General features: G+C 42.5%; 1 protein-coding gene across 1 annotated transcript in view; it reads right to left on the minus strand.

Annotated features, from left to right (window-relative positions):
- LOC126484741 (UPF0605 protein CG18335) overlaps window positions 1–18274 on the minus strand; it is a 48462-nt gene extending 30188 nt beyond the window's left edge. Inside the window, exon 1 of the mRNA XM_050108336.1 lies at window positions 18231–18274. Within this exon, the coding sequence (XP_049964293.1) occupies window positions 18231–18274 (44 nt within the window). The remainder of the gene's footprint in view (window positions 1–18230) is intronic.
- Between the last annotated feature and the right edge of the window lie 5789 nt (window positions 18275–24063).

Below are 24063 nucleotides of genomic sequence, written 5' to 3' on the forward strand. Positions count from 1 at the left end.
ATGAGGCGTAAATGCAGTTTTAACTGACATACTGAACAGGTGGCAAAGGTACTAGGTTCATCGCAAGGGTTACGAGACCGCCAAACTACGTTTTCAGTCAGCATATATTCACCAATAGTACCTCATGACGCGCTGTCCCTGTATAATGTGCACTACATAGTGGAACTGCAATGATAAAAAGTGGGGTGAAAACGGTCTTAACACGCTTGAAAAGGACTTAAAATGGCTGCCAAACTTATGTAAAACTGGAAAGACTGAAAATTCAAAAGCATATTTCATATAACTTTTTACTCTTTTTAGACACAAATCATAGGCCAGGTATTTTCGACGAACTGCGATCGATAAGCAAAGTATACAGAAAAATTGTAAACAGACAATTATGTGTTAACCTTATATTATGAGTATCATTTGTCGTTTGTATCTGTAACAATATACAAATGTTTCGAAGTATATAAATAAACTGTGAAAACTTCACTGGTCTGTAGAATTTGTTTTATATAGGGAGCACACCCTGCAGCAACAGGAAAAACAATGGAATCAGCGGGAAAATGCTCTTTTCGGAGCAAAAAAAAAAAAAAGGCAGATATGTTCCTGTTTGCAAGACTCTACCAAAATGCTGGGAACCAGTTCACCAGTTCCCACACTCCTCATTCCCCCTTCCTCACAAATATTTGGGCAGGCTGTAATATTCATTTTCTGAAAGAGAGTAGCAAACAGACAGGGACGGTGAAAGTGAAACGAGACAGCGCCAGAGGGATAGCAAGGGAGAGGAGAAAGTGATGGAGGGAAAGAGAAATCGGCAGAAAAAGACTTAGAGCGTGGGTAAGACAACAGCAGTGGCGGACAAGATACAGAGGAGATATTGATGATCAGTGAGAGACAGGGGAAATAAAAGGAAAAGAGACTTGGATGGAGACAGAATTAGTATGAGAAAAAGGGAGAGGAGACTGTGGAAATGACGAGACTTTTGTAATATTTCGTCCACATTATTTAACATATACATTTACCATATCGTTAAAGGATGGAAAACAGAGGTCTGGGATAAATATAAATCATGGTACAGCAGTATTTGTTTAGTTGCTTGTGGATAATCCTACATTCATACAGGAAAGAGAGGATGATCTTTAAACATATGTATACTGAGCTGATTAAATTACCAAAGAATATAACACAAAATTTCGGCAGAGGAAAGTGTTCCCTGTAATAGAACTTTTCCTATTCCATTTTCAAATTATAGCTTTCTTTATAGATACTGCCGTTCAAAAAAATGGTTCAAATGGCTCTGAGCACTGTGGGACTTAACTGCTGAGGTCATCAGTCCCCTAAAACTTAGAACTATTTAAACCTAACTAACCTAAGGACGTCACACACATCCATGCCCGTAGCAGAATTCGTAATTCGGACCTGCAACCGTAGCGGTCGAGTGGTTCCAGACTGAAGCGCCTAGAACCGCTCGGCCACCTCGGCCGGCGATACTGCCGTCTTTCTCCAAAATTAGAGTAAGTTGTCAGGAGAAGCAAGTTTTTTCCGCGTGTGAAAAACTGTTTCAAGGTACAACATGGACTTGTACCTAGGAACTAGCATTTTATTTACATTTAAAAGGCTTACAGTTGAGAAAAATCTTGTCAGTACTGTATTTAGTTGTCTATCTTACATCATTTACCTTCTGTATGCCAATAACCAGTGAAGGAAATCAATCTGAGATTAAATATTATCCAGTAGCAGTTAAAAACTGTAATCTTTTTGAAATAGAAGCTACTGCCAGGCAACTCATATTTCTATTTCAAAGGTGGGGACAGTTGGTGAGACATCCAAGGAACTCAATTTGCAAGTACCAAATGTTCCATGGTAGAAGACCATAAATTTCAAGATAGAGGGTGGTGCATGACGGACCAAGTATAGCTTAAATGTCCTCATCTTATGTTACTAGTTTTCAAAAAATACAGAATTTTACTCACCCCAAATCTCTGTATCTGAATAATTAACAGTATCCTCCAAATATATTTAATATATTATACAGCACCTAAATATGTGAAACCTGTAATATTTACAAACTCTCCACAAAAAACAACCTCATATCCTACAACAGTAAAAACTGTAGAAAACAGCGGAAATTGTTTATATACGTTCTTTCTTGTGACCCTAGAAACAGTCACTAGATTAAAATACATACTAGGAAACATTAAGTGTTCCTAAGTACAATAAACTGCGGTCGCTGCACTGTCCCATACCCAAGACTAGAGTAATGGCATTTTGGGCAAAATACCCAATCCGTTCAAAACCAAAAGAAAACCCGTAGAGCTATATTCTCACTTCTGCTTTCTAGGAGCAGGTATAAGATACAATAAAAATAGTGATAGAGAAACTAAAACTCACTGTTTTGAAACATATGAGATACTGCAAACTGAAGATTGAATAACAATGGTAGAATTAATATATTAGTGTGATACTTGGGCACGTACACAGACAGAAATGAGTAGGATACAAAGAGCATAAATGAATACGTACCGGAGACATAAGAACAAAATTTAATGTTCCTTTTTGGAGAAAGAGTGAACAATTGCGAAGAAAACGAAGAAAAAAAAACGAACAAACATATGAACAGAATAAATGAAGATAACTGCCAAAATGGGTAAGCCTTTATAAGTCACAACGAAGGAGAGATTCTGGAAGACATAGGGAAATATGGGAACAAGTACGAATGTGAGCTTAGAACGGGCATTACTACCTAAACGGTGGTCTGCGGAGAAAGAAGGATTCCATGAGGCGTATCTTGTTCGCGCACGCTTTGTTGTTCATTGCGAAGTTTTGGTATGCATGCTTATTGAGTCTTGATGAAAGCATTTATATTACTTCTCAATCACTGCGTATGTTGTCCTAAGCGATAGCATCAATATTTTGTTAACATAATAAGTAACTGTTAAAATAAAAGCTACGCTCCGAAACAGCTCTGAGCTGAAAAAACGTTTTTACGTTGACAGTTGTCACTATGTTACTTTTATTACAGTCGTGACTCTATTGCACGTTTGTAAAAAATGTAAAATGATTTTTGTGAGTTCGACCTCCGTTCTGCAGAGGTATCTGACCTACCATGAGTAATACTGCAGTGTAAGTAAGTATCGTATCTCAGTTTCGTACATATTCGTTCGTATTTTAAACACGAAAAGAGTAGTCGGAGGTTTAAGTGCTACTCAGTAATACACGAAACATTATAGGACTTGTAAATCGGGTCCAGTGGTTGTACATTCACGAGCACGGAGCAGTGTGTTTCTCGGCCATTGTCATGTGGTAATTGACAGTCGCGTGTGTGGGCGCGTAGTAGTAGTAGCTTTATTCATACGTAGACATCTTTTTACAAGGATATAGGACATGTCAAAATATTTACATGTATAGACCAATTTATAATTTATGCATTAATTTTTTTAAAAATAACTATTAATAATGTAATGCCACACTGTTGACTCATATCTCACTATCTGCCACTGCACACACTATACACACATTGTTTCATAACACTTCACTTACTACACACACCAACACCCACACACTGGTGATCTCTGCGCCGTTTTCTGTACCACAACTTCCCATTTGCTATCCTGAAAAACTGAGCCAGCATCCCTCTATAATGAGTGACATGTTGAGCTCAAAAAGAGGAAGAGGTGCATAGCTTGGGGGTAAGTTTCTCCAGAAAAGGAAAAAAGATGGAAAAAACATATTGTGAAGGTATTATGTGGAATGTTGGATGTTTTATAATCTTTGTTGTTATTTATTTGGATAACATGTTTTTTACCAAACACCTACTCTGTTTTATCTAAGTAATCCTTCACTGTATAAAATCTATGGCATAGCAGGTACTTTTAGCTGCCTTTTTAATGTATTTATGCCGTTTGTTTTATCTATTTCGATAATTTATTGTACAGTTTTATACCTTGGTAGGAAATGCTGTGTCGAGTTTTATGTTTATTTTTTCTTGGTAAATGTAAGTTGAGTCTAGCTCTTGTTCCATGGTTATGTACAGAACTGTTTGTGCAGTAATTATCAATGTTATTTTTTATGTGTACAAGTGATTAGTAAATGTATTCACACGGAGCAGTTAAAATCCCCAGTGTTGTGAACAGATCTCTACAATTAGCTCGACTACCATTTTTGGTTATGATTCTTATGCCACTTTTTTGGAGTTTGAAAATGGTTCCATATTTTGTGCCTTTGTTCCCCAAAAAACAATGCCATAGCTAAGAACTTAATGTACATATGAATAGTCTGTAACTAAAAAACACTGCATGTTACACACTGATGATAGGATTCTAAGGGCATAACATGCTGATGACATTCTGTTTGCAAGTACCTTTGTTTGTGTGTGTGTGTGTGTGTGTGTGTGTGTGTGTGCATGCATGCATGGATAGATGGTGGGTCGCTTTGTTTGTGTTTTTTGTGTTTTCATTTCTGATCTATTTACCTTACTTCAAGCGACAGCAGGCTGCCTGTGGACAAAATACCGCTTCTCAACCACTGAACTGCATGATTCACAATTTTAATATAAGAAATTTAAGAAGGTGAAGTAAATGATATTTAGAAACTATGATGGTGATTAGTGTACATTCTCTTCATTATAGGGATGGTTTGAAGGGGTCACACGTAAGTAGCATAGGTGCAGGAGATGAGTGGTATGACATCAGGGCAAAGAAAGGATGTGTTGGAGGTTTCATTCAGGATATGGTAGGGTTGATTACGAGTAAGGGAGAGGATGATATACGCTCACGGAAAAAAGTCTCAGCACCAGGAAGGTGTTGTGCAACGTAAAGACAGTTGCAGTTGGTATGCGTGTTTCTACATCTGAAAGATGGTGTCTATTCAGATTTCGCGCCAGTCGGATAAGAGTGGAGCTAGTGTCGCCGCTGGTAGGATACAAATCAGGTATGATTTAAATACACGCTGTAATGGTACTGAGAGTTAGTTACCTTTGAGATTGGACGTGGGGAGTTGATGTTAGTCAAGATTGCCTTTAAGGCGAGAAACACACCGTTATTAACACCTTACTGACCACGAATGAGATCGTGTAATAGGACTACGAGAAACTGGACGTTCCTCTTCCTATACTGCAGAAAAACTTGACAGTAATGTAGCTACTGCACATGTTTGCTGGCAGCGGTTGTCAGGATAACGTTAGGTCGCAATAAAGTCGGGTTCCGGGTGGCCACGTGGCGCTACCGGCGTGAAAGACCATCGTGTTTGGCGTATGGCTCTAAAACATCGTACTGCATCTGTAGCAGCAGTCTGGAGAGTAGCTGGCACCACAGTGACACAACGAAATGTTGCAAATCGGTTACTTTAAGGACAGCTCCGAGCCAGACGACTTCTACCGCGCATTCCACTGATCCCAAATCACCCCCATTTGCAACTTCATTGCTGTCAAGCGAGAGCTAATTGAAGGGTAGGATAGAGTACTGTTGTGTTTCATGATGGAATCTGGTTCTGTCTCGGTGCAAGTGAGAGCCACGTGTCGCTTAAGAGGAGGCCAGGTGAGGACTTGCAACCAAGCTGTCTCTGTGCTAGACACACTGGACCTATATCTGGAGTTACGTTCTGGGATGCGATTTCGTATGACAACAGGAGCACTCTCGTGGTTATCCAATGCACCCTGACGGTAAAACTGGACCCCAGTCTGGACCTGTTGTGCTGCCATTCATGAACAGCTGTCCGCAGCTCGTGGTCTCGCGGTCGCGTTCTCGCTTTCCGGGCACGGTCTCCCGGGTTCGATTCCCGGCGGGGACAGGGATTCTCTCGTGGCAAGATTGGACTGTGCAAAGTTTGGGACTTTGTACGGGCGCTGATGACCTCGCAGCTGAGCGCCCCACAAACGAAACATCATCATCATCATCATAAACACCATTCTACCAGGTGTTACCCAGCCAGCTAACGCTCACGTAGATACACAGCTGTTGTGACCCAAAATGCTCTACACAGAGTCGACATATTGCCGTGGCCTGCTCGATCGCCAGACCTGTCTCCAATCGAGCACATAAGGGACATCATCGGACATCATCCACGAACAGCACTAACTGTCCCCGTATACACCGCCGAAGTGCTACATGCATGAAACTGCATCCCACAGACTAACATCCGGCTCCTGTACAAACAGTGTATGCATGTTTGCATTCTTGCATTCAAGATTCTGGAGGTTACACTAGTTACTAATGTACCACCATTTCACATTGGCAATGACTTATCTAGCGTTGATCTTAACCTGTTACCTCCCAGTGTTAATCCCGTGTACATGTTATCTAGATGAATGTACTCCCGGAATTTGTCCCTATATTAATTATTTTCTGGCGTTGCGATTTTTTTTCGTGATTGTATTTAACGAATGAATTCATAGTCTGGGAAAGGAACACAGATGGACCAAGTGAGTTTCGATGGAAAAGGGCGGCAAGGACCCGAAAGGTACCGTCGTTTCAAACATCCGTCATGAACTTGATGTCGTCATGGATGCCACTGAGATGTACCAACGGCATTCTTTTGAAAAAAAAGGGACATAAAACTGCACTCATCGAGACCCCTATCATCATGAAAGCTAATGACTTTTACTATAGCGCAATTAAAATATCTACATAAGTCAAAAGCGCTAGTCAAGTCACTAACAAATACGGATTTTTGTAGCACAGCACAATGTGCAATCTGATCATCTTCAGGCAAAAGCGGGCGCGTCATATTAGAAGCCAAAGACTGTGTTGCACAAACACAGTCAAGTCACATTATCATGACCACGGCCTATATTCGACGTCAGCTTGCTGTAACCACTCATAGACTGCAGGTGGCAGCACCGGCAGTGGAGGCTATATAAGCCTATCCTGCAAGGCGTCACACAGCCGGCAGTGTATGTGCGTGGGTCCAGGAGCACCAGGTTGGGTTTACCGTACTCCACTCGCCACCAGACTCCCGGATTTAAATCCAATCGAGGATGTGTGGGACCCCGTCGCTCCAGATGTTTGCGTCATGGATCCATGACCGCGAAACCTAGCGCAGCTGGCGATAGCACTGGACTTGGCATGCTCCACATGCATGTCGGTACCTTGCAGAACCTCACTGAATTCTTCTTGCACGTGTCGCAGTGCTCCGCCCCGCAGTAGGTGGTTATTCAGGCTTCTGATAAGTTGTCTCATTAATGTGACTCGACGTTGTTTATCTACTGACTAGTGGGTACGCCTCAGCTGTATCACGACCGTATACGGACTTGGCCTGTAGCCTCACTGCTGTCAGTTATCACTCCACAGTGACCGAGGAGTACTCGGGTGGCATCTTTTGTATTTACAACAACTTGACCCAGATGGGGTCACGATGGATGGAGGGAAGTAGAAATAGGAGCAACCCTCCCGGCACTTGCCTCAGATGATTTGGGGAAATCATGTAAAATCTAAATTTTTATGGTGAGACGGGGATATGGACTTCCGTCCTCCCGAACGTGAGTCCAGTGAGCTAACGACTGACCCACATAACTTGATTGGGCGCTCGAGAAGATTTTTTTATTCAGTCACATAGGTGCAAGACCACGTATTCATACAATAGCCAATTTTTCTGTTGTCTTATAATTACGCAAATACGAGGTGCATTCAAGTTCTAAGGCCTCCGATTTTTTTCCTAATTAACTACTCACCCGAAATCGATGAAACTGACGTTACATCTCGACCTAATCGCCCTGCAGACGTACACATTTTTCACAACGCTGACGCCATGATTCCATGGCAGCGGCGAAGGCTTCTTTAGGACCACTGGAAAATCGCTGAGGCAATAGCAGCACTTCTGGTGAATGTGCGGCCACGGAGAGTGTCTTTCATTGTTGGAAAAAGCCAAAAGTCACTAGGAGCCAGGTCAGGTGAGTAGGGAGCATGAGGAATCACTTCAAAGTTGTTATCACGAAGAAACTGTTGCGTAACATTAGCTCGATGTGCGGGTGCGTTGTCTTGGTGAAACAGCACACGCGCAGCCCTTCCTGGACGTTTTTGTTGCAGTGCAGGAAGGAATTTGTTCTTCAAAATATTTTCGTAGGATGCACCTGTTACCGTAGTGCCCTTTGGAACGCATTGGGTAAGGATTACGCTCTCGCTGTCCCAGAACATGGACACCATCATTTTTTCAGCACTGGCGGTTACCCGAAAATTTTTTGGTGGCGGTGAATCTGTGTGCTTCCATTGAGCTGACTGGCGCTTTGTTTCTGGACTGAAAAATGGCATCCACGTCTCATCCATTGTCACAACCGACGAAAAGAAAGTCCCATTCATGCTGTTGTTGGTTGTCAACATTACTTGGCAACATGCCACACGGGCAGCCATGTGGTCGTCCGTCAGCATTCGTGGCACCCACCTGGATAACACTTTTCGCATTTTCAGGTCGTCATGCAGGATTGTGTGCACAGAACCCAAAGAAATGCCAACTCTGGAGGCGATCTGTTCAACAGTCATTCGGCGATCCCCCAAAACAATTCTCTCCAATTTCTCGATCATGTCGTCAGACCGGCTTGTGCGAGCCCGAGGTTGTTTCGGTTTGTTGTCACACGATGTTCTGCCTTCATTAAACTGTCGCACCTACGAACGCACTTTCGACACAGCCATAACTCCATCACCACATGTCTCCTTCAACTGTCGATGAATTTAAATTGGTTTCACACCACGCAAATTCAGAAAACGAATGATTGCACGTTGTTCAAGTAAGGAAAACGTCGCCATTTTAAGTATTTAAAACAGTTCTCATTCTCGCCGCTTGCGGTTTAATTCCATCTGCCGTATGGTGCTGCCATATCTGGGACGTATTGACAATGAACGCGGCCTCATTTTAAAACAATGCTCACGTTTCTATCTCTTTCCAGTCTGGAGAAAAAAAATCGGAGGCCTTAGAACTTGAATGCACCTCGTACTGGACAAATGTTGGCAGTGGTCTAGGCTGTTTGAAATTGGTAACTGATGACTCAAACGAACAACATTATTTGTTATACATCAAAGTGATCGCACGGAGGTCATCTCCCTATCCGTGGCCGTGCGGTTCTAGGCGTTAAAGTCTGGAGCCGAGCGACCGCTACGGTCGCAGGTTAGAATCCTGCCTCGGGCATGGATGTGTGTGATGTCCTTCGGTTAGTTAGGTTTAAGTAGTTCTAAGTCTAGGGGACTGATGACCACAGCAGGTAAGTCCCATAGTACTAAGAACCATTTGAGCCATTTTGAACCATCTCCCTAACCGCACTAAGAAAAGCAGCATTTGCACAGTGACATTTAGTTAAATTCGAAGTAGCTCCAGGTTTCGTGCACGGAATCGATGATGCATTGAGTATTGTGATCTCTCGAGTGGAAGAATCTTAAGTCTGAGATTGGGTGCTATCTCTATATATTTATGATATACTGCAGTAACAGGTGTCGTTGATGTGAAGTGTTTCATCCAATGGACCCTCAACGTCCTCCGCTGTGTCTTTTCTTAACGAAACGGTATCTTGTTTTCTTGGAAGATTTACCGTTATTCTTCAACTGTATTTACACGCATTATGAGGTCTGAAATTCGTTAAAGAGTGTTAGACTGTTTAGCTGCTTAGGACTCGATATTCATCATCTGATAACATAACAGCTTATATTTTCAGCTACTTAATACCCCCCCTTTCCACCCCACTTTCCCCCACGGCCCGGATAGAATTCTACTTAGGATGCATCCTTATATAGGCGAAACTGTGGCCATGCCACTTACTTTCAGATAGGTGAACTATACGTTCTTTAGCCAGTGATTCTGAGCCGTGAGCTGAGTATCATGTGAGACCTTAAGGTAAAATGAAAAGGTCAGCGATTATCAACTAATAATATACCGTCATCAGTCTAAATTTATTTATTTTATAATTTTATATAATTTTTATAATTTCAGAGATGCAACTCCGTTTTCAAGGACTGTAAGAACATAACGGGTGTTACGTCTCTTTCCGATTTTGCGCCTATCAGTAACAGAACGACACAGTTAGTAGATTTAACGAGATAAAGTATACCACACGCAGGATTAATGAGAGAAAACTAGAGAAGTGAGAGAAATAAAGTCTCATGACGTATTACCTTCAATGGACCGCATAACATTCCTCTTCTGCACCGGTGAAAAAATTCCATATTTGCACTTACATTCTGAAACTATTTAACATGAACTTGAAAGCACTACGTAACTTAAATGGCGCATATTGCACCTACGAAACACAGATGTAATGCACTATTGCATTTACTACTATTTCCATTTAAACAACAGACGAAATTAAAGAGGAAATAAAACAATACGTAGGTGAATATGATATTGGGGTGGAACTCGCTTAATTGGTTATATGACGGAATATATTTAATTAATAATGCCTAGCCTAGAAGTTACAGTCACGAACAGCTCAAAGCCTAATGTTTATTAATGACGTAAAGGTGTCTTGTCAGTCAGAAAGAGGTATGTATGTGTTAAAGAATTAGTCGGCTCGATTAGCGACAGCGATACAACATTCAACAGACCACGATTTAGAAACGGACTAATACTCACCTATGCACGGATTGTTATGAAACTTAACGGCAGAAATGCTACAAACATGATTGCACTTGCCGAAAAACTATGGATTCTATACGAAATGCACTCCCCTTATATAAAAAAGAAACATATTAATAGAGTAATATACACATTACAACTGCAACTTGGTATGGTTACACACAGGAACGAACACGAAAATATAATAACATTATTTATGATAAAGTGGCAGAAACAACGAAAAAGTTGAAGAAATACTTTCCAGAAATCTGCTGAAGCTTGAAACACGACGATATCCGTCAACATTTCACGATCATATGCAGAAATGCCAGCCTCGAATCATAAACACAACAGGTATCCACTCTGAGAAAGACTAAATCTGTCTGTAGCAGAATGGTCTCAGTCAAAACATTAGGCACAAGTTAGAGCAACAAGCAATGGATCATACTGTAAGTGTGGTTACAAAAACTGCAAAATTCAGAATAAAATACTTCACAGAAAGGGTAATATTGACTCATAAGGCCACTTCGGAATTAAAACTGTAGGATGTCACAGTTAAAGAGAGAAAAAAATATCAGCAATATTAGTCAAAAACTGAAAGAAAATATAGACATAATATTGACTCATAAGGTCAATTCGGAATTAAAACTGTAGGATGTCACAGTTAAAGAGAGAAAAAAATATCAGCAATATTAGTCAAAAACTGAAAGAAAATATAGACATAACTATCAAATTTGTTAAAGAAAATGACACTGTCATAAAGAAGGTAGATAACTGTACAAACAACAGTGAAGATCTTTGTCAAAAACACCACCAAAGAAATTAGGAGAGATCCCATAGTGTGTTTCAAAATTCAAGAAACTAAAAATATAACAATGCTGAAACCACAAGCCCAACCCAAGTCCTCAACGATGGTGCCCCGTCAAGGCTGTAGCTAACTCTAGAAAAAGCCCAGCATTACAGCTAAAGAAGAAACTGTCCAACATTCTAAAGTAGCCAAGCACCACTGAAAGCAACACATCTATCAAGGACAATAGAGAATTCACTCAGGCGGTCAAGGACTTGCAGGTACACAGTGAATTGTAAATTTGTGCACTAGTGTCGCAATCAAACCAACATTAGACATCATTAAGAAAAATTTAAATAAGCTAATTGCAACAACAGAAGTTCTCATGGAGTTCCTTGAACTTGTATGGAACAATAATTACTTTCAGTTCAACAACTAATTTTACGAACAGCCAGGTGGACTCGTCACGGGGTCAGGTCTCTCTGGCTTGTTAGCCGACATCAGTATTGATAATTTAGGTAACCAGGTTCTTTGTCTAGTCAGCAATAGTTAGTAAAATAATTAACTGTTACGGATATGTTGGTGGGTTAATCACAATTGCCCAGTGCAACAACACTGAAGTAGGATAGCTGTGTAAACTATTCATCAGTTCCACCCCAACACAAAATTCACTATCCAACGTGAGGTACACAGCAGATTAAATTTCTTATACTTAACCGTTTGCATAAAAAACAACAGACACGCCTTCACCACATGCAGAAAGAAAATAGCTACAGATACAAACTGTTCATAGCAGTTCCTTCCTTCTAGCTACTCACAAAATAGAAGCATATAGATGATTAATAGGGCAGTGAGTATACCAATGGCACAGCATGATCTTGGTGATGAAATTGCATTAAACAAACAAATAGCCACTAGTACTTGCTACTCATCATTCACAATAAAATTTATCACCTCTTTAATCCCATGACAAAGGAAGAAAGTGGAAAGGTAACAAGACACTTGTTACCAACAGATACCAACACCATAAAATTTTCCTGTATTTCATTCACTGGAAGAGCTTATTATAAAGTTGCTAACCGGGAAGTTACATTCACAGACAGTCCTCCATCTCCGTTAATAATATACGCTCATGCTCATAAAGTAAGAATAATGCTGATACAAGGTGAAACAACGCTCTGGGCGCTTTGCGGGTTTAAATCACCTAGGGGTATGACCATGCGGTGCATTTGACCTGCGGTCGTCGCACGGTGGCGCTGACAGCAGTCCACATACGCAGAGGTGTGTTGCTGCATGTCAGAGTACGGTGCAGCGAGTAAGTGTGCCGACGTTTTCAGACGTGCCAATGGTGACTGTGCTGAAAATGCCTCCAAGAACGCATATTGATGACGTTATGAGGGATAGAATACTAGGATGACTGGAGGCTGGTCAAACACAGCAGGTCGTAGCACGGGCCCTCCGTGTGCCACAAAGTGAGATCTCAAGATTATGGCAACGATTCCAGCAGACAGGAAACGTGTCCAACCGCGATAGTACGGGACGTACACAGTGTACAGGACCACAAGATGACCGATATCTCACCAACAGTGCCCGCAGACGGCCACGGAGTACTGCAGCCAGCCTTGCTCTGGACCTTAATGCAGCCACTGGAAGAGTTGTCTCCAGACACACAGTCTACAGACGACTGAACAGACATGGTTTATTCGCCGGGAGACCTGCAAGGTGCATTCCACTGACCCCTGGTCACAGGAGAGCCCGTAAAGCCTGGTGTCAGGAACACAGTATATGGTCATTGGAACAGTGGTCCCAGGTCATGTTCACGGACGAGTCCAGATATAGTATGAACAGCGATTCTCACCGGGTTTTCATCTGGCGTGAACCAGATACCAACCCCTTAATGTCCTTGAAAGGGACCTGTATGGAGGTCGTGGTTTGATGGTGTGGGGTGAGATTATGATTGGTGCACGTACATACCTGCATGTCTGTGACGGAGGAACTGTAACAGGTCATTTGTATCGGGACGTCATTTGGAACCAGTATGTTCGCCTTTTCAGGGGTGAAGTGGGTCCCACCTTCCTCCTGATGAATGATAGCGTACGGCCACACCGAGCTGCCATCGTGGAGGAGTACCTTGAAGCAGAAGATATCAGGCGAATGGAGTGGCCTGCCTGTTCTCCAGACCTAAACCCCATCGAGCACGTCTGGGATGCTCTCGGTTGACGTATCGCGGGACGTCTTCAAACCCCTACGACATTTCAGGAGCACCGACAGGCTCTGGTGCAAGAATGGGAGGCTATACCCCAGCAGCTGCTCGACCACCTGATCCAGAGTATGCTAACCCGTTGTGCGGCCTGTGTACGTGTGCATGGTGATCATATCCCATATTGATGTCGGGGTATATGCGCAGGAAACAGTGGCGTTTTGTAGCACATGTGTTTCGGGACGGTTTTCTCAACTTATCACCAATACCGTGGACTTGCAGATCTGTGTCGTGTGTGTTCCCTATGTGCCTATGCTATTAGGGCCAGTTTTGTGTAGTGCCACGCTGTGTGGCACCACATTCTGCAATTATCCTTAATTTATTAGGATGAGTGTAAAATGAAAAGAAATGAACATTTTTGTACGCTTTGTCAGAGAGCTTTAAGTTAATCCTAACTCTGCCGGAATGAAAGACTAGTTTACAATCCTAGCGTACAAAGAGCCGTTTCAAGTCAATCAGTAGTTAACAATCTGAAGTCTTCTGTTGATAACCTTGATGGAAATGTTTCAAGGCTTCCGCTATCCAGTACCTACTGTGACACGTGGCTCAGCCATTAGGTCCAAGGAGGCACGTATTTGCAGGCTGTATGGGCTAGAATCTAGGCACAGGTACTTCTCTTCGACTAGGAGAAGCAGCGTTCATGTGATTCTTCAAGGTCTCTTGAGTATTCCCGTCATACGTTGTGACTTTATATCCATTGTGCAGAGTGTATTTCCGTTCTTCTCATTTCTGGCTGCACTGTGTCCGCTGTTTACGCTTAAAGAACGATTAACCGTCTACAGCCTGTCTTTTCCGATCAGTGTTGTCTGTAACTCTTTTTCAGTCATGAGCCCAGCTGATATAACCAAGAACAGACGCAAAAAGGTATTACTTGCATAGCCCCCTCTGTTAAGAGATGACTTGTACACGAAGAGTCCGTATGATAGGCGAACGTGGTGCCTCTGAAAAACGCTGATGAAAATATTGGTAGACCAGATAACTTATGATGAAAGACTTTTGAGACACAAATAAATCTGGAAACATTTTTAGGTATCAAGGAGTAGCTAAACTGGCAGTAGAGGGAAGTGTGAGTGGAAAAAATAGCAGAAAGATAACAAGACTTGGCTACAACCAAGCACTGTCAAGTGGATGTAGTTGTGCAGAAAACAAGAGTCTCACAAGAGGATGGAATGTGAGAACTGTGTTCATATTAGCCCTTATAGGCTGTAATTGCTTCAAATGGTTCAAATGGCTCTGAGCACTGTGGGACTCAACTTCTGAGGTCATTAGTCCCCTAGAACTTAGAATTACTTAGACCTAACTAACCTAAGGACATCACAAACATCCATGCCCGAGGCAGGATTCGAACCTGCGACCGTATCGGTCTTGCGGTTCCAGACTGCAGCGCCTTTAACTGCTCGGCCACTTCGGCCGGCTATAGGCTGTAATTATTCAGTATTCAAATTAGTAAATGCTTCTCTCGTAAAACGCATCAAGCGACTGGAAATAGAAGAAACCCTAATACTGGCACTATGGAGAGATCACTCTAACAGCACCTCACACTGTCTGTCGTAGTTTGGATGTGGATGTAATGGGTGTCCATAATTAAAATTCCAGTTCCAAAACCCTGTAAAAGTGTACCACTGCTCAGAATGATGTAAAAGTGGAACAGCGTATTATTGGCGTAGGGGCAGATGTCATGAAAAGGAAAAAAACGGAAAACAGTAAAAGAAAGAATTAAACGAAAATTTTACCAAAAGACGGCGATGTAACCATCTTAACATAAATGGGTCAGGGAGGCAGCTACATATGACAGATGAATCGCAATACGATGGCAATGGTTTGAGTTGCACATTACACCATTAGTAATGTTCATTGTGCTCGGCTGCACAAGATTAGCTGTCTACGGTTGTGGCACTGTAACGTACGTAATCCCATTCATCTCGGCATATCTTACCACAGCGGGTGTCCGCCCCAGTAGCTGAGTGGTCAGCGTGACGGATTGCCGTCCTCTGGGCCCGGGTTCGATTCCCGGCTGGGTCGGAGATTTTCTCCGCTCAGGGACTGGGTGTTGTGTTGTGTTCATCATCATTTCATCCCCATCCGGCGTGCAGGTCGCCCAATGTGGCGCCGAATGTGATAAGACCTGCGATATGGCGGCCGGACCTGCCCCGCGAGGGGCCTCCCGGCCAATGACGCCAAACGCTCATTTCCATTTCCATTACCACAGCGGGTGGTAAAAGGGCAGTTTTTAATTGTTCTGAGGCCACAAACCACGTAGGAAGCAAAATGACGTCAGTTTTTAATTGCCCTTGGCCAAAAATTGCATAAAAACCAAAATGACATTGGTTATTAATTGTATCTGTGGCCAAGAAACGAAAAAAGCAAAATGACATCGGTGTATTGCTGTTGTTAAGACTAGCAAAAGACATGTTCTATACTCTGTCCACCGTTCTATGTCACCAGCTGAAATCAAGAAATAGAGTTTTCCACAACAGATCAGAGTGTCTCGCGGGTCACGTTCAGAACTCGTTGCATAATGTGTACCTTTAATTCAGCTACGGTCGTAAATGGAGCACTGAACACATCTTTCAGATAACACTGCGGCCAGAAGTCACACAGATTAAGATCAGGTGGTCTGCATGATCAGGCTGAAGGGAAATGGCGGCTGATAATTCTAGAATTCCCGAAATAGCTCTGAAGCAGCTGATTCACTGGCTGTGCAATGTGCAGAGAAGCTCACTCTTGCTTAAAAATGCTCACCTCCCCGTAAAAATATGGTCCTACTATAAACGATGTCGTCGACTCGCACCACACAGTCACCTTTACGGAATGGGGTGGTACCAGATGACAAGCGAGCGGATTTTCCGTTGCCCATCATCTACAATTCGGCGTACTGACATATCCTTGGAGACGGAAATGGGCTTCGTCTGTCCGCAGATTGTTCCATGGCCTTTCATTGTCCACTAACACGGAAGCAAGAAATTACATCTCAGCAGGAAGCAACTCCTGAACACGGGTGATTTCTTATGGATAGCAGTGAAGGGTGTTTCATACGCTTTTTTGCACCGTGCTCGCAGGAATGTCAAACTTTCGGTCAGTTCGCGTCATGTTTGCACACCACCGTTCGACCCTTCTTGCAGTGCTGTGGCAACATCTTCGATAGACGTCGGACTGTTCTCCTCCCTCTGCCACATTGCACTTCTAAAGAACTTGTCTTTTCGAATTCAGTAATCATTTTCTCCAGACCCTTCGTAGACATCGGACCAGTGCCCTTTTTCATACTCCTGAGTGTCCGAAACTTCTGCAGAGCTACTGACGCACAGTCACCGTTCTTGTAAAAAGCTTCATATGCGCCACATGATCCTTCATGAAGACATACATGTTGGGCGTCAGAGGCGCTAACTAAGGAACAGCCGTGTGCCGCACGTTTCTTAGCATTCATGTTCTGCCGCTTACAGCGCCATCTACCAGCGATTTGAAACTGGAAGTTTAATAATTGACGTCCTGTATAAATAACTTGGTGAGCTGGATGTTTTGCGGACATTGTGTGAGATACAAGGTCCACCACACAAATTAAAACAGGTTAAGATTGTTGAAAGGTCATCGCTCTTCATATTATTGACCCATTCATGACACACGCCGTCTAGGTATGTTACTACAATTTCCAATACTAGTTCTTTTGGACTTCATCTTTTACATCTACGTTAAGTACATCCAGAGATTTAATGGAACACTTACAGTCGATGACGGTGCAGTTAAGTACGTCTGGAAACACAAGCTGTGTAGACCAAATATTCCCAAGATGGTCCGTTCTTACAAAACAAGCCGTAATAATCTTTTTCATCCCCTCGTAAGTTCCGACGGCCACAGTAATATGCTCCACAGTGTGCTTCGCTTCCCTTCCTATATAACAGTGTGGAAATTTATTGTAATGAATGGTGGACAATTATGAGAGGTGGCCAATCGACTGTCCGAACTGATTCCAAACGGGTGTCTATGTTTTTGTGAGTCCCGACAATGCACAATGCAATGTTTACGCTACTAGCTCCATTTGCACGTGCCGTCCGTCGTTTACTAGCCTGAATGACATGAAAATTATGCTTACTGTTTCTAAATTCGTCAAATTTTGCACTCCGTGTAATCACAGCTTAAATCGCACCAAATGTGCTTCTACTTTCCAACTAAGGATACCGAATGCAGCTCACTGTCACGGAGGTACTATGATGCCAACTACAGTCTATAATAAATCATAAACATTACGGTAAATCACGATTTATAGACATTTGAAATAGTATAGATATATAGATATTTTTATTTATATCGTGTTTCGTACTAGTAGGACACTACGCTCTTCTGTCACACTTCTCCATTACGACGAAACACTATGCCGGCGGGGAACTTACTACTATGTTGTGCTCACTTTTACACTTTGGTAGCTTTCTCGGGTGTACAATGAAGACGTGAGTAGTACCGAAATCCCAGAATCATATTATTATTCCGTACTGTTTAGTTCTGGTGCTAAAGGAAAATACTTTAAAAAGCGTTATAAATAAGAGTTTACCGTAGATTTACTTCAAGTTTATGTCGTATCCTGGGCAAGAAAACATTTTGCTGTATTACTTAAAATCTAAAGTAACACAAACCTCGACACAAAGGAAAATGAATAATTAGTAATCGTTTACTCACCCAGGTAAATGGTGCGGCTCGGCTGTGGCCACCAACTCGGTCATTTTAATGAGTAATTTAGGAGCTTTCCGAAAAGGTCACAGGAATTTGAATGGAGACGTATCTAGGCAACGAACGAACATTGTTGGCCGGTATTAAGCATTTGTGCGGTGGTGCACTAGATTTTTTTTTTCAAGGACGAAATAAATACTTCTCGGCTCTTAGTAGAATTATTATCGTACATATATTGTTTTACGTCAGTTTTAGTAAATATGGATTTACTTAGGTGAAAATACAGTTTAGGTGAATTTCTGTTTATAACACGTCGTAGTTGGATGCTTTCTGAACCTAGCAGTGCCAGTGGGATACGTGTGTTTAGTTACAATTATGCAGCAGAATCAAAGGTTTGAAGCATTTTGTATTGGTACCCACATTAATGAAAGTATATCTATACGGTATCTATTGAATTTTGTATTAGAAGGAAAAAAGCGCCGATATTGCAGACCGTTGCATCTGAGCCACGTATTGCTAGACTGTAAGATGCGGATCAGCAAAACCGAAGCGCAGGAGGCCGTAAGAGCAACAATTTGTCGTACAGGATTACAAGAAGAAAACAATCACTTACAAAAGTCACGAAAACTAAGTTTGGCATGCCCATTACCTGCAACAGTTAAATGTTTAAGATTGAAATGAACGATTAGTCGCACAAAATTTAAATACGTGGAAAGTGATCCACTCACAGAGAAAGCAGACCACTGTTTTGTAATAAATCTTCATTAATTGTGGGTCACACGATATCAACAGAAAGCCTGTACTAAACCCGTGTGAGTAACAAGCATTTCATGATTAAAGTGTATGCCCCCAAGAATCATGTACCTCAAAATTTATTTCCATTTTGGTTACTCATTATTAAAATTACTGTCAACTTTGAAACCACAGGCATAGTTTTTAAAAATACGTAGAAATTGCCGGTTCACAGGTTTCACTTACAAATCTCGAAAGATTAGTAGCCTACAGATTTGCCTCATTTAATGAACCTTCTTTGATTTTCTTTTGTTCTCAGTTAGGAGACTGGTCGGCAGCTATTCTTGTCCCTAATTTTTTTTTATCTTTTGTAAGTCTCTTCAGTTCAGAGCATGTTATAAGTTTCGTATCTTGTTTTATTTGCATGATTTAGTCATGGATCTTTCTTGCGCATTCTTCCCATGTGTCTTTCCTTGTATTTATCTCACAGTGAATGAGCAGTACCTATACAGGGTGAACATAATAAAACCGACAAACGGCAGGGACAGATTCCTGATTTGAAGTGGAGGAAAAAAGGTCCTACGAACATTTGTCCGAAACTGCATGTGCGTTCAACGACAACAAATCGTCCCGGAACACAGTACAGAGCTGCAGCGCATCCACGTCACAACAGGTGTTCAAAGAGGCCTCCATGGGATCGCAGGTGATAGGGAGAGTAGTGGTTGTCATGTAGGATACACACAATCGTATTTTTGTGTACACCATGTTGGAGGGCCGCTTACCTGGAGCTTGCACTAGAGTCCGTCTCAATATTTTGCTGAACCCGGTCCTCCAAATCCGCTGCCTCTCTGCGAGTTCTTCTGTTAGAAAGGACCCACGATCACACAAAAACGAATAAGGGACTTGAAATGTTGTGCGATGTGGTTGGTATTTTTGAAGGTGCCTATTTTAGTACAGCCTCTCGACCGTTTCCATCTGCTTGGCCGTACACAAACGCCATTTCAGCTTGCTCGCAACATGAGTACCGGACCATTCCGTTGCGTATAGTACGCTTTGTCAATCACATAGCTTGCAATACACAAGGAACACGCGGCATGTGGTCAGAGGAACTGTCATTCGTCAGCGTCATCTACCGTGGCAACGATGCATTTCCGGACACGTGTTCATAGGACATTTTTTCCTCCATTTCCAGACATAATCCGTCCCTGCAGTTCATCGGTTTTATTCATGAATAGGTGTCTAACGCATCGGTCCCTCAGTACCATGATAATCCTCCCCAACGATCATTTCTCTTATATGATGTTGAACGCTTCTTTATTGGTCATTCTCCCTGTCGAACAAATCTCTTGTTGTTCTCCAACAACGTCTCAAAAGCCGGTAACCTCTTCTGGTTTCTATATCATCCATGCCGCCTAGCCATGTATGGCAACGCTCCAAACAGAAGCTTTTACATACAGTTTCCTGCTGTTTAAACTAAGGTTATTCCATTTTAGTTGGTTTCTGGTCTCGTTGAATGTTATTTTAGCTTGTTCAGTTCCACATTTAATCTACTAGCATGATCTACCACCCTCTGTTGTTCTGCTACGCAGGTACTTGCCGCTGCTGCAGATTATCTCAATCAGAGGTAGGTGTGCTGCTGCCGGAACTTTACTTGTACTAGGATTTAGGTTCTGTTCTTATTTATACTAAATGCTGCTGAAAGGCCGGCCGGAGTGGCCGAGCGGTTCTAGGCGCTTCAGTCCGGACCCGCGTGATCGCTACGGTCACAGGTTCGAATCCTGCCTCGGGCATGGATGTGTGTGATGTCCTTAAGTTAGTTAGGTTTAAGTAGTTCTAAGTTCTAGGGGACTGATAACCTCAGATGTTAAGTCTCATATTGCTCAGAGGTATTTGAACCATTTTTGAGCTGCTGAAAGTACGTTGTTTGACCTCCTATTGTCTTTGGGTAACACAGCTATATCATCTGCATTATACCTTCTCCATGTACAATTATTCCTTCAACATACGTTTCGTATCATTCGTTTAATGCAGTCTCAGTGTTTGCTGAAGTGCAATGGGGAAAGGCGGCATCGCTGCCGACTGCACTAAGATGACAAAAGTCGTGGGATATCTCCTAATGTCGTGCCGGACCTCATTTTGCCCAGAGAAGTACAGCAACTCTACGTGGCATGGTGTACCGACACACGGTACAAAAAATTAAATCGTGCGACGACAAGTCAGACACAAAACAAAGTAAAATGAAAACAGTAAAAAAAAACTGAAAATGCGAGTGCAGTTAGCTGTCATAACGGTAATTTATAATTAAATGAAATAATGGTACAAACAGACTCTATAAAATAACTGTCTAGGATCAGTGTGGTAATTGTTCTTTTACTCGCTGGCGAAAGAAACTAAAAATCCAGTGTTATTGCTCACTCTCTGTTCTAGTCTCGAAGCTACGGTGGACTTTCCCACTGTAAGTTCTAAATTTTTAAATAATATTTGGTAATCTATGCTGACCGTGAATTTTTCTTTCATGTACCTAATGACCTTCATACAGAAGTAAAAATATTAATTGTAAGGTTTTCAGTACGCTGGGTAATTAACAAGAACGGGCGAACTATCGACCATTCTTGGCGGACATATTGCGTAGGAATAATTTCATTACAATTTCATTGCGTTCCGTCATCCACGGCGCTTCATAAGACTAGCACATAATTATAAAGGAAAAGGAAGTGAATATACTAATTTATGTGGTATTAAGGTAAAAACTAAGAACATTCAGTTAAGCTCAGATATAGGCCGCTTCTCGGCAAGACGAAAAGTATTACGTTCAAAAAAGGGAAATACTTTCTTTCATTACAAGGTTTCTTTTAATTAAATTTCACTACAGTGAAGATGTCCAGCAGGAATATTTTAATGTGATAACACCAAATACAATCCCTGGGATTATGTTTACGTCTTTTTTTTTGTCAGTATGAACGCTCCACGTAAACATCAGCTTCAACAAATTCGGAAAGCGCCTCACGCAAACCCATATTAAAAAGGCGGTGAGTCGCGCGCTGTTAAATAATCGGAGTTCAGAAAACTATTTTACGAAAGTATAGATTCAGGTGCCACATATTATTACGATTCTTTCTTCTGTCCGCTCCGCCAAATAAGTGCTCTATTCACGCTCTTGCCGGGCGTAAATGTCGATAAAGTTAGGCGGTAAGATCTTACACTGTATTCGTCACATTCATTGAGTACACGTACGTATACTTGAGACAGTGTCCGCACCTGGGCGGCAGCTGTACAATGTCTTTGGAAGTCCTCTGCAGAAATACTCAGCCATGCTGCCTCTATATCCGTCCATAATTGTGAAGTGCTGCCGATTCGCTGGGAATCATTTCGCCCGATCTGGGTGGCCAAATCGTAAGCTCGAATTCTCCAGAATGTTATTCAAACCATTCGCGAACAACTGCAGCCCGGTGACATGGTGCATTATCATCATAAAAATTCCAACGTTGTTTGGAAACAGGAAGTCCACCAATGGCTGAAGATGGTCTCCAAGTAGCCGAACACAACCATTTACAGTCAATGATCGCTTTAGTTGGAGCAGAGGACGCAGTCCAATCCGTGCAAATACGGCCCACAGCATTATGGAGCCACCAGCAGCTAGTACAGTGCCTTGTTATCAACTTGGGTCAATGGGTTCGTGGGGTGTGCGACACACCAATCGCACCATCAGCTATTACCACCTCAAATCAGGCCTCATCTGACAAGGCGACGGTTTTTCAATCGTCTATGGTCCAAAACATATGGTTACGGCGATGTCGTGCTGTTAGCAAAGACACTCGCGTCGGTCGTCTGCTGCCACAGCCCAGCAATGTCAAATTACACCGCATTGTCCTAACGGATACGTTAGTCATGCGTCCCACATAGATTTCTGTGGTTCTTTCATATAGTGTTGCTTATCTGATAGCACTGACAACTCTACACATACACTGCTCCTCTCGAGTGCTGACAAAGAAAGGAAAACTGGATTTAACGTCCCGTCGGCATCGAGGTTATTAGAGACATAGCACAAGCTCGGATTGTGTTGACGGTGGGGAAATAAAATGGCCGTGTCATTTGAAAGGAACCATCCCGGCATTTGAATGCCTGGAACGATTTAGGGAAATCAAGGAAAACCTAAATCTGGTTCTAGGCGCTTCAGTCCAGAACCGCGTGACCGCTAAGGTCACAGATTCGAATCTTGCCTCGGGCATGTCCTTAGGTTAGTTAGGTTGAAGTAGTTGTAAGTTTTGGGGGACTGAGGACCTCGGATGTTAAGTCCCATTTTGCTAAGAGCCATTTGAACCATTTGAACCTCCCGAATACGTGTCCAATGTGCTAACCACTGCAACATCTCGCTCCAGCGATTGTAGTGTGGAGGCCTTTCGGCAGTGTGTTGCCCGTTGTGAGAGATAATGCCTGAAATTCGGTATTCTCGGCGCACACTTGACATTGTGGATCTCGGCATACTGACCTCCATGACGTTTTCCGAAATGGAATGTCCCATGCGTCTAACTCCAGTTATCATTCCGCGTTCAGAGTCAGTTAATTCTCGTCGTGCGGTGATACGTCCGAAACCTCTTCACAGGATCACCTGAGTACAAATGACAGCTCCACCAGTGCACTAATCTTTTATACCTTGTGTACTCGATACTACCGCCATCTGCATGTGTGCATATCGCTGTCCCATGACATCTGTCACCTCAGCGTATAGTGCTCGATTATCATTGCAGAATTAATTACGTCACAAGAATGTGAGGTTACATTATATAACGATACAAGGTCTATGGGATGCTCTGAAACAAAATGCACTTATTTAGTATCAAAGACACTTAGCAGTGGCCGACCGCTGTGGTCTAGTGGTTCTAGGCGCGCAGTCCGGAGCCGCGGGGCTGCTACGGTCGCAGGTTCGAATCCTGCCTCGGGCATGGATGTGTGTGATGTCCTTAGGTTAGTTAGGTTTAAGTAGTTCTGAGTTCTAGGGGACTGATGACCACGGAAGTTAAGTCCCATAGTGCCCAGAGCCATTTGAACTTAGCAGTGACGTCAGGAATGCCTGCAAAGAACGTAGTTATTTCTTTCATTTAATGGCTAC

Source organism: Schistocerca serialis, chromosome 6, assembly GCF_023864345.2.
Source record: "Schistocerca serialis cubense isolate TAMUIC-IGC-003099 chromosome 6, iqSchSeri2.2, whole genome shotgun sequence".
Lineage (NCBI taxonomy): Eukaryota > Metazoa > Arthropoda > Insecta > Orthoptera > Acrididae > Schistocerca > Schistocerca serialis.